Source organism: Penicillium subrubescens (genome assembly GCF_028828155.1).
Source record: "Penicillium subrubescens strain IBT 31985 chromosome Unknown utg000007l_segment0_segment0, whole genome shotgun sequence".
NCBI lineage: Eukaryota > Fungi > Ascomycota > Eurotiomycetes > Eurotiales > Aspergillaceae > Penicillium > Penicillium subrubescens.
In genome coordinates, this window is record NW_026643157.1 from 46057 (window position 1) to 60779 (window position 14723).

Genomic DNA, 14723 nt, shown 5'->3' on the forward strand with positions numbered 1-14723 from the left:
ATCGCCACTACACGCAGACATTATGAAAAGTAAATCAGACTGCCAGAAGACTAAGTAGTCATTTCATTTCGTTCATCTCGGTGAGCTTTTTCAAAGCCCAGGAGCCTACAACCGGTACTGCGGGAGTTCGTTATCCTCGCATCAAATTTCATTTCACACCGACTTCGTGTTGTGACAGCTAATTACATGATGGAGGCTTTTGCTCTCCTCGGCTGATCTTCCACTGATGGAATCAGAAGTCACAGATATTTGACGAGCTTGTTGGAAAAAGAAGCAAGCTTAACAAGGAGCGAGGCAATTTCTCGACAAATTGTACAAAATGATATTGTATCGGGCAAAGCTGGGGACAAAAGTAATACCCAGGTCCTGTGTAAAGTAGTTCAGACTATCCAAGCCTCGCAGGTGAGCCCAACTTAGCCCACAATCAGGCCACTTCAGCAGGAATGAGCTACTAGGCACTGATCAAAGATCAAAATGAAAAGGGATAAATCTGCATCGTAAATGAGCTATAGATGGGTAGTAGGCGTGCACGCCATTCGTTCCTAATCTTTTTCTAGATCGACCTCTAACTCTGACCCCTTGTTTTCCCCTTTGACTCATAGTGAAAAGTACTTGGAAAGAAATCTTGATAGGACAACCCAACAATGCTACGCCGGCATGCATAGCGGATCAATCAGTATACCGAATGGATGGGATAGGGTCTATACCGCGAGCTACGTATGTGGGGGGGGGGCGGAACAAACGAGTTTCTGACATATAAATATTCTGCATTCTCCTAACTTTGTGTTTGCAAATAAATATTGCAGATTCGAAGCGGACAAAACCATAAGCGACAAGCTTTCGAACCCCAGATTCATATAATGGCCTTAGAAACGAATGTATTGGCTGTAAAAACAGGCCAGCAAGGAAAAGACAGGGACTTGGGGCCCGAATGGATTGAAGGTGACCAAGTGGGTTCCTGCTCCGCGGAAAATACGATAAGCATTTGCATTGAGTCCAGTAGTATAGACCAAATTCCTGCACACCACTATCGTCAATCGAACTCAGGAAGTAGTACCTTTCAATACTAACCATTTCACGGTAGATCGTAAGGCCAGTATCGATTCAACAGGCCGTTGGATACCATGGCGCATCCGCTTTGCAGTAGTCTAAAAACTGCTGCATGTTTTCACTGTTCTTGAGATAACAGTAATGTTCAGCTGCGCCATAGCAATAGCACATACTTGCGCCATTACTGATTTCAGCGCAGATCTCGGCAGTTTTCGAGTAGTCACCATCTTTATCTCCCTGAGGATTCTTGCACCGGTAGGCAGGATCACTGCAAGCGGAGACAGCAGCAGTAAATATAAACAGGGTAGGCAGAAGCTTCATGTTGAAAATAGTTGAAGATAACTGATGACCTTAGAAGGATAATGTGAATGGATATTTTCACCCGCGGTGTACTCTGTATCATACTCTGTATCTTGCTTTCTAAGACTGGGCCAGGCGGACGATTTTATAGTTATCCGTCCCATAAGAGAGCAAGGTTTTCCATCCTACGTACGCCTCGTTGCCTGGATAGGCGCAACAAGGCGCAACAAGCCAGCGTGCTGTTGAAATGCTCATAGTGCAGAGAAAGCCGTCAGAGGTGGTAGATGTGGCCCATTCCAGAAAATATGATAACGCATTCCCGTCGTGATCAGAACCATAAGGCGCGTTGTGACCCACATTTGCATGGTCATCTCATACATTGACGTCGAACGGCTCACATGGCGTGAAAGCTCTTGCGCCTGATTGACGTTGTGATGAAACCTAGATTCATCTAGTACCCCAGACAGCAGATTCCCAGCCTGATGGACACCTTCGCTCTCCTTCAATAGCAAGATTGTCAACCGCTATTCATTACAATGATTAGTGACCTTTAGAACAAGAGCGATGAGACCTGTGAGTAGAAAGTCTGCATGAGTCATCTTAGTCGCAGAAGACCAGGCCATACTCTAAGCCGAATGAAAAAAAAAAAACCCAAAAAAAAAACGTATGATTGACATGATCCAACCATCGGCAAAAGGCCAGATTGTCTAAGTAGCCGGCTCCGCCGGAAGAAGATCGCACCTGAAAACTTTGAAGGGACGGTGGAATATCAATGGCGTACCGTACGCGACAGAGACGACCGTTAGACTGTTGCCTCGTGAGTGTAATCCGTGACGTGAATGTCACACGACACTAGGAAAGATCTTAAATTGCGGGGTCATATTCCTCATTCCGGCGTTGGATCGGGCCGTCGGGCTTCATTGTTGGCCGAAAGCGGGACCCCTTAATTTGGTCGGGAGGCACGGGGCGGGCTCCCCACATTACCGCCCGATTCCACAACCCACGAGCCTGTAACCAGGTCCACAAGTCACCAGAGGACGCAAAGGCAGGGTAACATCACTGCACTACCTGACATTAGAAAATAGGTCTTCAGTAGATTTTACGACGGCAAAAGTATGATGGCAGCGTTCTTGGACAGTCATAGATAATTTTCCTCGATAGGACAAACAGACAAATGCTGGTATCTTCGAGCGGTCCAGAACATATGTAATCATTCACGCACGAGCCTGGACCAACACATGAAGGCCAAGGAGAAGGAAGCTTCACGAGGGGTGATGATTTCCAGCCACCGCATTGTCTCGATGTACCCTGCGAACGTGTTCCTTCATATTGTCACGTCGGTTGAACCACTTTTGGCAACCAAAGACAGGACAAAAGTGAATGTCCGTGCAAATATGCACTGCCTTCAAGTGTCTTAGTAAATCAGTTTCTCTCCCAAAGGTACCTGCGTATCTGCATCCTTCCCACCTACACCTGAGCTCTGCAGCATGACTTCCGAATACAATATATAGATATTTAGATAAAGCTACCATGGCAACATGGAGAAGAGAGGCGCTAGCTCACCTTTTTACACTGTCTTCAAGATATGACTCTCTTCGGGACTTGTCATTGCTATAGCCCGAAATCTGGTTTGAGAAAGCCATTGCAAAATCCACTTGAGACTCTTCGTGGACCTGGTGGTTGGCAGTCCGTTCTATCCCGTCATCGGTAATGTTCTTATTGAACCCATACATAGAGCTAAGGCAATCAGTATGCTGTGTTGTAGGTCCATGGATACTTTGTGAATGGAGGTCGTCGATTGATCGGAAATGCGACAGATCATTGAAGGAGAACTCGGCGTCCATATTGCTAGGGTACGGAGACAAGGTGGCGGCTGAATTCCAGGATTTATCTCTTAGAAAACATTGAGAGGCGTCCGCTACTGTCGAATTACCCAGCAACATGTCCAATTCTGCTAGATTGAAGGACGTGTGATCAGGAATGTATCGACCAGGCTGCAAGTGTGTCTGATGCAAAGCAGACATCTTGCCGGTAGGTAGGTGAAATACTATAATAAGCCGAGAAACCTAGGAAAAGCTGTAGTTCTTATGCATGCGTATCATGTTAATCTGCTTAAATGAGATTCCTTTTTACAAAAATCCTGATTATGGCCCGATATTCCCCAATACGGGTACTTAGAGTCATTTTCGAATTGCACCTATGACCAAGGAGCTAAAAATGCAGTTTATGGCTCTATATCAACTAGTAAAAAGCCACTAGTGACGTATTACACTGATCTCACTACCTATAGAGAAATTCATCTTGAGAATGGAACCAAGCTTCCGTTCATGCTGTTCCAAGTTCCTATGATAGGAGACGCTACATCGATTGACCTAACCTTAATACTCTGTTGACTAGATCGAATTCTCTATATTTGCAATGGTCAGACAAGATGTAATGGGATTTCAGTTGAATGAATTGATCAGTAAAAAACAGGAAGCCCTATTGGAAGAATTGTGGATATCAGCAAGGATGAAACTAGATGTTCCTGTACCATCACAGCAGGGCAAACACAATAGTGTGTATAGTCATTGGTAATCGACTCCTTCCGCAAAGCTTTTTTTTTTTTCAGTAAGTTTTATGCCTCGTACTTGCGCCGCCCGCCGTGTGCCTTATTCTATTTCCGTTCCAACAAATCAAGTTGAAAGAAGCGCCACCCACGTACTACAACCTACATCCTCTAATTACATACTATTCCAATTTCGCAATATTTCTTAACTGCGAAAGAAATGGACTATTCCTCTATCAGCAGGAGCTGAGGCTTCGCCTGGTTGCCTGATTTTGTATCATTCTGATCTGATTGTCTGTCACGTTTTCCATTGGGATATCCAGGCTCGTGGTTTGCTTTCAAGGCGTCAGTCTCGGTCACTTCCTTGGTAGGTGTTCCTTTTATGTGGCGAACTTTGTCTATCCTTAGTGGAACCTGAAACTATAAAGGTATGTAGGCAGTCCTTCTCTCAGTCTGCCAACTCGTTAACTTCATTCATTATTCAGAAAAGCCAATCTGAGTCAACAATCCAAGTAAGTTCTATTTTGAAGGCAAGAACAACATGTCTGGTTACGTCGAAGGTGACTAGGTTTCTACACCTGTGGTACTCTCTGATTCTAACATCCGAACTACTAGGCGCTGTTGTGAAGCTTAGCCAGCCAGCAAATGGCATTTATTACGCCACACAGATATCTGATGCGGAAGCTGTTGCATCTTCTCTTAAAGCTGTATCCCTACAGCCTGAAGTCCGTATTAACTTCGGACCAGTCAGCTTTTTTGGAGTTCTCACAGTAAGGATTCAACCAAACTCATTGTAAACACTGCAATATCTGGTCTTTTATCTTACACCATGCTACTTGATAGGTCTCTGGCTACGTTGATACGAGCACATACGAAGCCTCCGTGTCAGTCTCTGTACTCGGAATTAGCCTCGGCACTCTGACCGGAAGCCTCAAGACTGGTATCTCAGTTCAGGTTAACCTAATTGCTGTTAAAGGCGAAATACGCTTTTACCTGAAGAATACCAATGAACTCTGGGTGCACTTTGATCTCAGCGTGATTTTTGATGGGACATACACGGATGATGTTAAGATAATCACTCTGTAGTGGTGGCACTGGTTTGAACCGGGGTGTGACAGGGGAATTGTATAGTATGTTCTCTGTTTCGTTTGACTCTAAAATGGGCCTCAGTATAGGTTTTTTCCCTTGATCTGTTAGGTTTTCCCTATACTCTAATGCAAATGCAGGGGTCCGTTCCTTTTGCTGTGGTAATCAATCGAAGCATGTTTCATTTTCCACGCCAAGTATATCCCCACGATCTAGTGGTGTGCAGAATTTGCATATCAGCAAGGCATGATGAAGTATCCTATCTTGTAGTAACAAGTACTCGCCTAGGGCTCGTCGACATGGTATTGTATAGTCATTACTCTCTGTTCTCAGTGAACTCTAACATCGCGTACCTAGAGCTTTGTATTATTGGACCACAACGAGGCCTGACTCGTCTATTAATCGAACTAGATAGCTTTCCGCAACAGGCATCTCATAGATACAACATGTATTGCGAGCACCGAGAACGGACTCCAAAACAACCTCAATCCGATTAGCCTTTTGAGAACAAGCTTTAAGATATTCGCATGTTAAACTAACCCACCGTGCTACTTGGTATACGTGGCTAGGTTGTAAACTTATTTAGTCTCCAAAGTTTCCGCCGTACGCCTCAGAAAGCAGCGCAAGACATGCCCGAAAACTTGCTATTAAAGCTTCAGGAGTGGAGCTCACCGGACCCAAACTTGGTGAATGAATCAAATGGAGCCTTTATCAGTCCCAAATTCCGCAAAGCTCTACATCGTCGCGTCATGTCCAGATGGTGGCTTGAAATCAAGGATTGAAGCGTCAGGACTCTTCATAGTAGCGGATACATTACGCCTGGCAAGGCGCAAAATGAGAGCCTAACCGTTCATTGATGTATTGATTTTTGATCCTTGGCGCAAATTTCCTAGTGATTTTCTACAAATCTGATGTTATTGTTCAACTGCCATCGTCGATGTATGGTTCGCAATGTGCGGTATACTCCTGCATCCGGGCTTGTCCTGGCTTTATTTTGTCCGTATGGTTTTCAATCTGAACAAATATACTAATTGTAAGATTATGTTTCAGAAATTACTACATGAGACTCTCCGTTCCAGGCCTTTGTTTAAAAATATATCTAGCCAGTCTAGGACCGGTCCCCATCAATATCAATCAAATCCGGTTCTTTTACCCTTGAAAAGGTTTGTTTATCCTCCGTACAATCTTGAATCAATCACGCGCGGCCACCCTCATTCTTCAACCAATGCTCCAGCCAATGTGCCCTAGCAGCATTTTGCTGCCTTTTTTAGTGTTCGGACTGCTAGCTGCGGGTGCGAACATCCGAGGCCGAGGTCAGTGGAACTTTAAACTTGTTTCCCGGAAAAAATATACGATATATGCGAGATCTAATTGGATATTGTCTTCCCGGTCTCATCTCAGACCGCTTCTATAGATGTCGCTGTATTTACAATACAATAATCAGACCACGACTGATGTATATAACAGAAACTGCCATACACGCGCTACTAAAGTCTATAACCCCCGAATTGACAACCCTTTTCTGCTATTAATTCTGCTATACTAAAGCATCTAAAAAAGCATGATCAAGTTCAGTTAGTAATAAAAGCTTAGTATAGCAGCTATAAGCTGCAATAATTGCCTCAAGAATAATGTATACAGCGAGATACACGACTACACTGTACGTGATTAGGGAATTTGGTAGGTTATAATAGGAAGGTGGTGCTGCTGATGATTAATCTAGGGGCCTGAGGCTTTAGTAACACTACTGAACCTATAACTAGGGGCTCCTTCGGTCCTCCCCTTTTTTCGTCACCCAAGAACTTCACTACAACCCGCAGTTACAAGCCTTTCAACTTTAATATCCCTACTTCAAGTTGATATGGTTACAAGACTCTCTCCTGCAAAGCTTATTTTTATACGTGATAAGATAGAGAGCCGCTCCACGATGTCGGAGGGGGTGAAAAGACAGATAGACAAAAGACAGGAAACCACCTATGTAGTACCTCTTGCAGACCACCTAGGCAGAACAGTCTCCAACGGATAGGATCAGGGGAAAAAAACAAGCCAGGAAGCAAACAGATATTCTCCAGATAACTATCTAGTACGGAGCCAAATCTGTTCGTAGTCAAAATGCCACCCTCTCTGATAATACTCAGTATAGTAGGTTGAAGATACCAAGTGTACCGATAGAGTCATCTCCTAGCACGTATACGAATAAGAATAGGCTGTGCATCTTTCAAAGGTACAGCACACCGTTGAACAAAGGTTACTAGAATATCTTGTCGCTCTTCGAACATCCATCTCAATATATCGAATATCTAAGCTGCCGAAGATTGCTTTGAAGCAAGGGTGCCTATAGAGATCCTCTGCTGGAGGGTAGGACTGCTCTGTTCCATCCATTTTCGGGGTCATAGATCCCAGAAAGTCCAAGCAATTCCTCATACTTCTCGAGCTCTAGAGCGAGGAACGAAATCTTTGTGATCTATTCCGAGATCGTTTTTTCGATTTCGGAAGTAAGTTAGGTAAATATTACTTTACTTATTCCGTAGTCAATAAAGTCGACAAAGTCTATAATAATAAGGTCCTTGTGTTCTAGTTTTTTTGGAGGATAACGGGATTCAAATCCTGCTAGTAAAGTGGGGTACACGATTAGCATCGCCTTAGGGGGCCCTGCTTCTGCAGCCACAAGTGATAGGATAGCCTTAAACGCAAACCAGAAATTATAAGTGTTTTCCTTGCTTCGCGGTGGGATTTCCTGGGTGACTCTTGTGATATATAGAACCTCGTCTAAGGTAGATATTTAGTTATCAACTATCCTTTTTAACCGCTCTGGACTAAGCTCCGTCGTTATATAAGCAATTCGCTGCCCAATCCTTTAACTATATCGAATTCCCTGCCTTATCTAAACTTCTTCTCTTTGCTTAGAAAATACTTCTAGTTCCTTTCGAGCCTTTTTCAAATCGCGCTCTACTATTAAAGATAACGATTAAGCGAGCGTGACTAAGCTAAGTGAGTAGGACGTAATAACTTAATAGTGCTATTGTAAAAGTTTGCCGAAATTGACTCTCCAGTCTACTGTTACGGGCTATCGTTTCCTTCCTTTCCTCTTAGCTAGTACCTAGCTAGTGACAATATCCTTATACAGTGCTTTTGCAAGCAAGCTATTCTACGGGTAGGTCTTGTCGTGGTGTCGAATTCTAGCGTCGGCGAATAGCGACTCCTAGTATCTTGATTCGTCACAGAATACAACAGCAAGTGCCGGGCTTACAGGAAGAATAACGTGTATTATATTATCTATGGTCATCTATATAAGCTAAGGCCTGTAGTCGGTTATTTCTGCTCCCAGGAACGATTAAGTATCGCCCTTAAAGCCATAGAGACTCCTATTAAGAAAGAACTCGTAGCTATCCGCTGCGTACCAGACCTAAAGGGCGTAATTCTCGACGACGTACTTATAGGTCCGCGCACTAATTAGAAATGCTATCACTAGGGTACTCTGTATCTGCAAGAAGGTCCTCGTAACTCGCTTTCAGTAACTCGCTTTCAAAAGATACAGTATTTGCTTAAGCTAGACTTCTCCTGGATCGCTGGATCGACCCTCTTTTCGCGATACCTTAAAGAGGCGCTAGAACATAAAATTATTTTTACGGTATAGATTTTGCATTATATCTCGGTAATGCTTAGAGCGTCGGAAGGAGAGGATTATAAACTTGAATAAAATGTGAATATCCTTCTCGAAGATATTGACATAGTCGAGTTTTTCCTTTGCAGCATTTCTGATCTTAATAAATATCTAGCTCGTCTGTCCCTCTAAGGCGCTAAAAAGATCCTCGATTCTCATATATTTCGGGTCATTCTCTATGTAATACAAGTTGTACATTCCGTATAACCTTTTGACCTCTTCGGTGATAAATTGTCCGGTTTGTAGGTCAAACAGGTTCAAAAGGCCATCACTGTTTCCGGAACTAGAGTTTTGTAAGCAGAAAGAAGTCCCCAAGCTTTCTGAAATGATTTAAGGTCAAACCTTTTAGTAGCGACTCGGTATATGCAAATTGTTTAAGAATAAAGTGGGGGATAAAGTGATAGTACTGCTTAATAAGGACTAGCATATTGAAATCTAGAAAGCTTCGGTGATCAAGTAGATTAGCTACTTGACTGAATAGAAATTGATAAATTGGATTGCGGGTTAAAGGAGAAATATTTTGGAGCCCACTTTTAGTCTGAAGAGGCTCGATAAAGCAGAATCATTCATGTCCAGTTAGGTTGTTAACTGGAATTTGTGACTTTTAAGGCAGGACCACAGCGGGGTGTCAGATATAAGTGGTGCGTGAAAATCAATTCGCAGTAGAATATTTACCTAACTAGTTGAACCCCTACATAATTATTAATAACTTATATAAATACAAGTATAAAAGTTCATCGAGACCCAAAATTAGTCAGAAATCTCTTGGGTCCCCTTGAACTTTTTTTTGGGTCCCGCTGAGCTGGAGTCAAGATTAGTCAGAATTTTTTGGCACCCGCTGAACTTTTTTTGACACCCGCTGAGCTGGCCCTCTAAATAGACGGGTATCCGTGCCCTTCGCTACGCTGCGACCCACCCATCCGCTTCCGCGTATGGGTGCGCCACCTTTTCATGCCCAATTTTCGAATACACCATGCGATTAACTAACCAAAACTAGCTAAAAACACGCAATTAACCCATATTGAAGAGCTCTCCGTTATCCTTCGCTTCCTTCGCACTATCCTTTGCCCTCTGAATAGTCTCATCCGATAGTTGTGAAGGCTTGAAGCCGTACGCCTTCTCCGCTGCCTTATCAATCCTCCGCTTCTCTGCAGCGTTTTCCTTCTCCTTTCTCTTTTTAATTGACCGATTCGCATCACGAGCCCTTAGTATACCATCCTGGCTAAGCGGTTTAACCTGCCGCTTAGTATATACTCGACATTGGGGGTCTTGCGCAGCCCGAACGCGCCGAAGTGAATCCTGCGTTATAGCAAGCTCCTCCAGCTTATCTAGCTGGTGTTTGAAATTTTTAGCGATATTTCGCTGAGCCTTCGCTGAATTGACCTGAAGATCTCTTAATATCTTCGCGTGATTCCTCTCCAGCGCTTCGACAGTAGTAGGAGGGCTATTTTCCACGCTAGAAGATAGAAATTCTGGAGATAGTGTGCGAATATACGACCGAAGCTCCGGTGTATATAGTTCAGGAGGATCTTGCTGATTCGCTAGATTATCCACAATCCGACTACTATTGACTGGGTAAATACCACGCTCTTTGAAAGATTGACGAATAATTCGCGGATTAAAGGCCTTTTCGCGAATTGGCCCGATAATCCGCAGTAAATCTGATTTCCTATACGGTCGACTACCCTAGAACGATAGCTTATTATTCGTAAGGCGAAACTGCTGTTTATAATTCAAAAAGGGCTTCCTATTAAGCGGTTGATAGAGGTGTGTAGAATGCGGTAGAAATGCGAATGGTACGATCGCATACTGCTCGTATTTCTCTAGAAATTCGAGCGTAAGATACGCGCTGTGCCTGTCGAATATAAGATATTGTCGGATTTACGCCGTGTGCATAAACCCTGAGGCGTGTGCTTGTAGGCGCACACAGGTCGATCGAATACCACGATTATGGAAGAGAGACGAAAGTGCAATAGAGGTGTCTCGGCAGCGAACAGGTTGAACAGTGGAAGGTCAACACAGTTTAATCAGAATTGCCTTGAGCTCTATTCGTGAGTGAAAATGGTGTCAAACTTGTTTTATTTTGCTAGGAAAACAGGCAGTATTTATAACTTTAGGTACATAGCAGAATGTCACAGGAAAAGAGTCATGAAAGTCCGAAATAACATGGGGGCATACGAGAGTGTTAGGAAACTCGTTGCTTTTTCCATTTGATGCAGTAGTTGATAATCAGCATCGTATATCATGAAGCGGCGTATAGGCATGCAGATTTATGCATCCGATTGCATTAACGCGCGCATACATGCATGCGCTCGCTTATTGCGGGGATACGCACACACACACATGTTGACAGATATCGCTTCTCGCCTGATCGTAAGCGATCACTAGTAGTAGCAGTAATAAAGTAGCCTAGCTAAGCTAGAGCTAATTTATCAGAAATCCAGCCGTTTGGTGATATTACAGTGCCTGTGTTAGGCGGTAGGGCTTCGCTACTATTGTACTAGGTTTCTATGAAGTTAGATCCGCTACTTTTAAAGATAAAGAGCGGATCTATTAGCTAGCCGTCAGCAGCGATACACTCAACTGCAGTGATAGTCTCGCCTCGCTCAGTTTCAGCTAGATCAGGGTAAGATAAGCCAGAGCCGATAACTTTCCTTGATCGCCCTTAGCTAGGCTAGAAGCCGTATTTATCGAAGTTGTATACTAGCCGTAGGGGTATATCATAGAGGAGAGTTGCTAGCTTATAGTACTAATACGCAAAGAAGCCTGTATCGTCGGCTTAGATTCGCTTTAATTGCTCCTTCGTCTTCTGCTTCACTAGGGCTAGCTTTAGATACGGTGGAAGACGTACTATAAAGCGATACGCCTATATCTTGCTAACCTGCCTCTCCGGCTCGCCCCGTCCTGCGATCGCACGATTCGCCCACGCTTCTATAATCGCTACGGTAGGGGGAAGGTTCCAATCGCGTATTTTAGCTATCTAATTGATTAAGGCTTTCTCCTGGAATGCACGAGGGGCGTTTCTCTGCGAATCCTGCGGTATAGGAGGCGATTTAGCCTTTCTGACGCGCTTCGAAAGGGTATCGCGAGACACGTCGAATTCACGCGCAATTTTGGAGAAATTTGGTTTTTTTCCGCGCATAGCGGCTGCGAAGGCCTTTGCCATACGTTCTTCGTTGAAATTAGCAGATTTAGGCATATTGGGTGGTTGAAGTAGCTGAATGTGTGGTGTATTCGAAAATTGGGCATGAAAAGGTGGTGGGCATGAAAAGTGGCGCACCCATACGCGGAAGCGGCTTTCAAATAAACCACTACTTTGAAAACTTCACCACAGCCTCAAATAAATATCAATTCTTCTCAGGTTATAATATTATGTAGAACACTACTGAGTCTCTTAAATAACAAAATCTAGGGTCAGTAACTTACCGGGAACTGTAAAAAGAATGGAGTATAAAAAACTAAATCGAATGGACTAAAATCGGAAAAGTGGGGCCTAACAAAACAAATCGCGTCGACCTGATCCGATTTACCCCCATGGGATAGGCCATTCTAGAATTAGGATCAGCTGAAGAAATTCCTAAAGGTTATTTAAAGCCTGTTCTGTGGTTTCCGTTTGCAGCAAACATTTCGGCTTAGTTACGGATGACGCAAGAGCTGCCGTAGATATCATTGGTTGGACGCCTATACACGCGTAATGTTTTCCAGGTTAGACCCGTGGTTTCTATTCATACGTAGCATTTCCGTTGTACATGATCTAATTCGGTTCTGCAGAAAGTCCATAGCTTCCTTTTCGGAAGAGCTATCTCAGAATGCCGTATATGCCATTTGATCTTTACCCTAACTCTCAGCAAATCCCATTGTCGGCTTTGTGTGCTATGTGGGGCCATAGTTGAGGAAATAACTCTTAAATCCAACTGGACCTGTCGGATCCACCCCCCATGGGTAAGGGATTCCAGGAAGTCTTGGGCTCACTCTTCCATCATCGCTTTCATGAGGTGTGATGTTCTATTCAAACTAGGCTTAATAGGTGGCATTACCAATTTCAGCTGTTATGACATCTTCTGGCTCCGGGTGCTCAATCCAGCTGATGTCGTCCCCACCAGGAAGAGGGGCCTCGGACATTTGTATAGGAAGAGTCTCTACCGCAATGCTTGTCCAAACAGGGGGCTCTGGTGGAGGGGAGCATTCATAGATAATAGCACGTGGACTAATTGTAAGACCTCTGATAACATTTTGGATTCCAGGGACAGCAAAATCACGAACAAAATCACGGTTCGGAGGGCAATGGCTAACATGGAAATATATGTCCCGCCGCATGGTAAGGCTGCGAACCATCCGCGCACCACGTAACAACATTGCTTGCTCGAATTAGGGCACCATAGACGGTGGCATTGTGCCCGTCAGAAATATCATCTGAACGGCCAATTTCCGGAGTGTTAAAGATAGGCTACAGTGCACACTGGAAGGTTGACGAGAGTGTAAAGAGGATGAAATTGTCTAGAAGGGCGAAGAGGTCTAGATAGCTACGAGTGGGGCCGCTCCGCCCGCTTGGCGGCCACGTGACCCACAATCTATTTCTAACACGGAGCACTGGCAGGAGCCCCATTGCAGCCCGATACGACACCGCCGTGATGGCGAGGTGACACTCTTTGCGACATGTAACCGAGTTAAGAAATCGCGGAATCGATGTTTCACGGCCCGCTCAACCGCAACTATGATAAGTGGACAGGAATGTAGCCGATCCGGGTACGAGCCCGCCTCCCACATGTGCGCCTCAATGCCAACCTCTGCGCACCGGCGCCGCATCTCAGCCTTTAACACCACAAGGGGGAGGATGACTACCGTCGTTCCGGCACCAGGAAGCTGACAGGGGAGGAGACATAGCGAGCTCTTTCCCTCGCTGGTCCTCAGGATCGGTAAGACCTGCCCACTGCTCGCCAAGATATACTCCATCGCCTTCTGCTGCCCACTGCTTCGATACTGGGCATTACCACCATACATCCGCTGGAGCACCTCCATCGCCTGGTCCATACGCCATCGCCGCCGTGTCCGAGCAGGCGCCTATCCCATGGGGGTAACTGCAGTCAATTTGACTGCAGTTAGGGTTTAGATAATCAGTATGGGATTTGATTTTGCTGGAATAATTGACTGCAGTATAATTTAGAATTGAATGCATTAAGGTTCCCATCCGTTTTTCGAGTTCAAGTTTCTTGTATCTTTAGTTAAACTATATTTTTATAATTTTCCCGAGTTTGAAGTGAATTACAGATTTTCAAAGGTAGTTGCAGGGGTTCGAGGTTTGGCGTTTTTTTTGATGGGGTACGGTCGGCCCCGCCATCATATCAGTAAACCCCATCACATCACCAACCACCGTGCGATTCATCACAAATGTACCAGTTGTTAGATCCGTTTCAAAATGTAGGTGAGTAATTCAGGGGTTCCCGTCAGTTCCGATTTTCATTTAATCAACATCCACCAATTCCCAGCGATAGAGATTCCCGGCGTCCATCCAGTGATCCATTCCGTATTTGATATATATATCCAGATTCAACATGAATGAAACTCCCGAGCCCGCCATTGCTGACCAGTATTTCGATTGCAACACTGAGTACAGAGTCGCCATTTGTCGTCAGTGTGCGCACGGCGTGAAGCCCCAAGATATAATCCGTCATTTGACCAGCCCCAAAAGCATATATTGCATTAGTAAAGGGGTCGCACAGCAAGTGTTGGACATTATTGAGAACGCCCCCGAGTGGGAAAGTGTGTCCAATAGCAACCCCGTTTTGCCCATCAGCGTGGAACATCCCATTCCAGGATTGACCATATCGAAGATGGTTTACAATGCACGATGTGTCGCGAGGTTTTGCGTAGCGAAGGCACCATGCGATTACATTCGTACAAGGCGCATCAGTTTACCGCGCATAGCCATAGAGGCAAACAACGACCGTCTGAGATCGCTGCAGGCAAGCAGAGACAAGCGGAAGCAATGCAGCGGGTGGTTTGCCAGCGAGTTTTCCGTAGCAAAGTTGGATCACATTACATCCATGTTTGCAACTGTAAGAATATACATCCATG

The 14723-nt window shown here is 44.6% G+C and overlaps 2 protein-coding genes across 2 annotated transcripts; one reads left to right on the forward strand and one right to left on the reverse strand.

The window, feature by feature from the left end:
* Positions 1-1104: 1104 nt before the first annotated feature.
* Positions 1105-1371, reverse strand: N7473_009762 (uncharacterized protein; the record flags this gene model as incomplete). Its single annotated transcript, XM_057155701.1, has 2 exons — positions 1105-1148; positions 1224-1371. The coding sequence occupies 2 exons, from the start codon at positions 1369-1371 to the stop codon at positions 1105-1107; spliced, it is 192 nt and encodes a 63-aa protein (XP_057004356.1).
* A 3068-nt stretch (positions 1372-4439) lies between these two features.
* Positions 4440-4984, forward strand: N7473_009763 (uncharacterized protein; the record flags this gene model as incomplete). The annotated part of the gene is made up of 3 exons (XM_057155702.1): positions 4440-4458; positions 4514-4668; positions 4742-4984. 3 exons carry the CDS (start codon positions 4440-4442, stop codon positions 4982-4984), a joined length of 417 nt encoding a protein of 138 aa, XP_057004357.1.
* Between the last annotated feature and the right edge of the window lie 9739 nt (positions 4985-14723).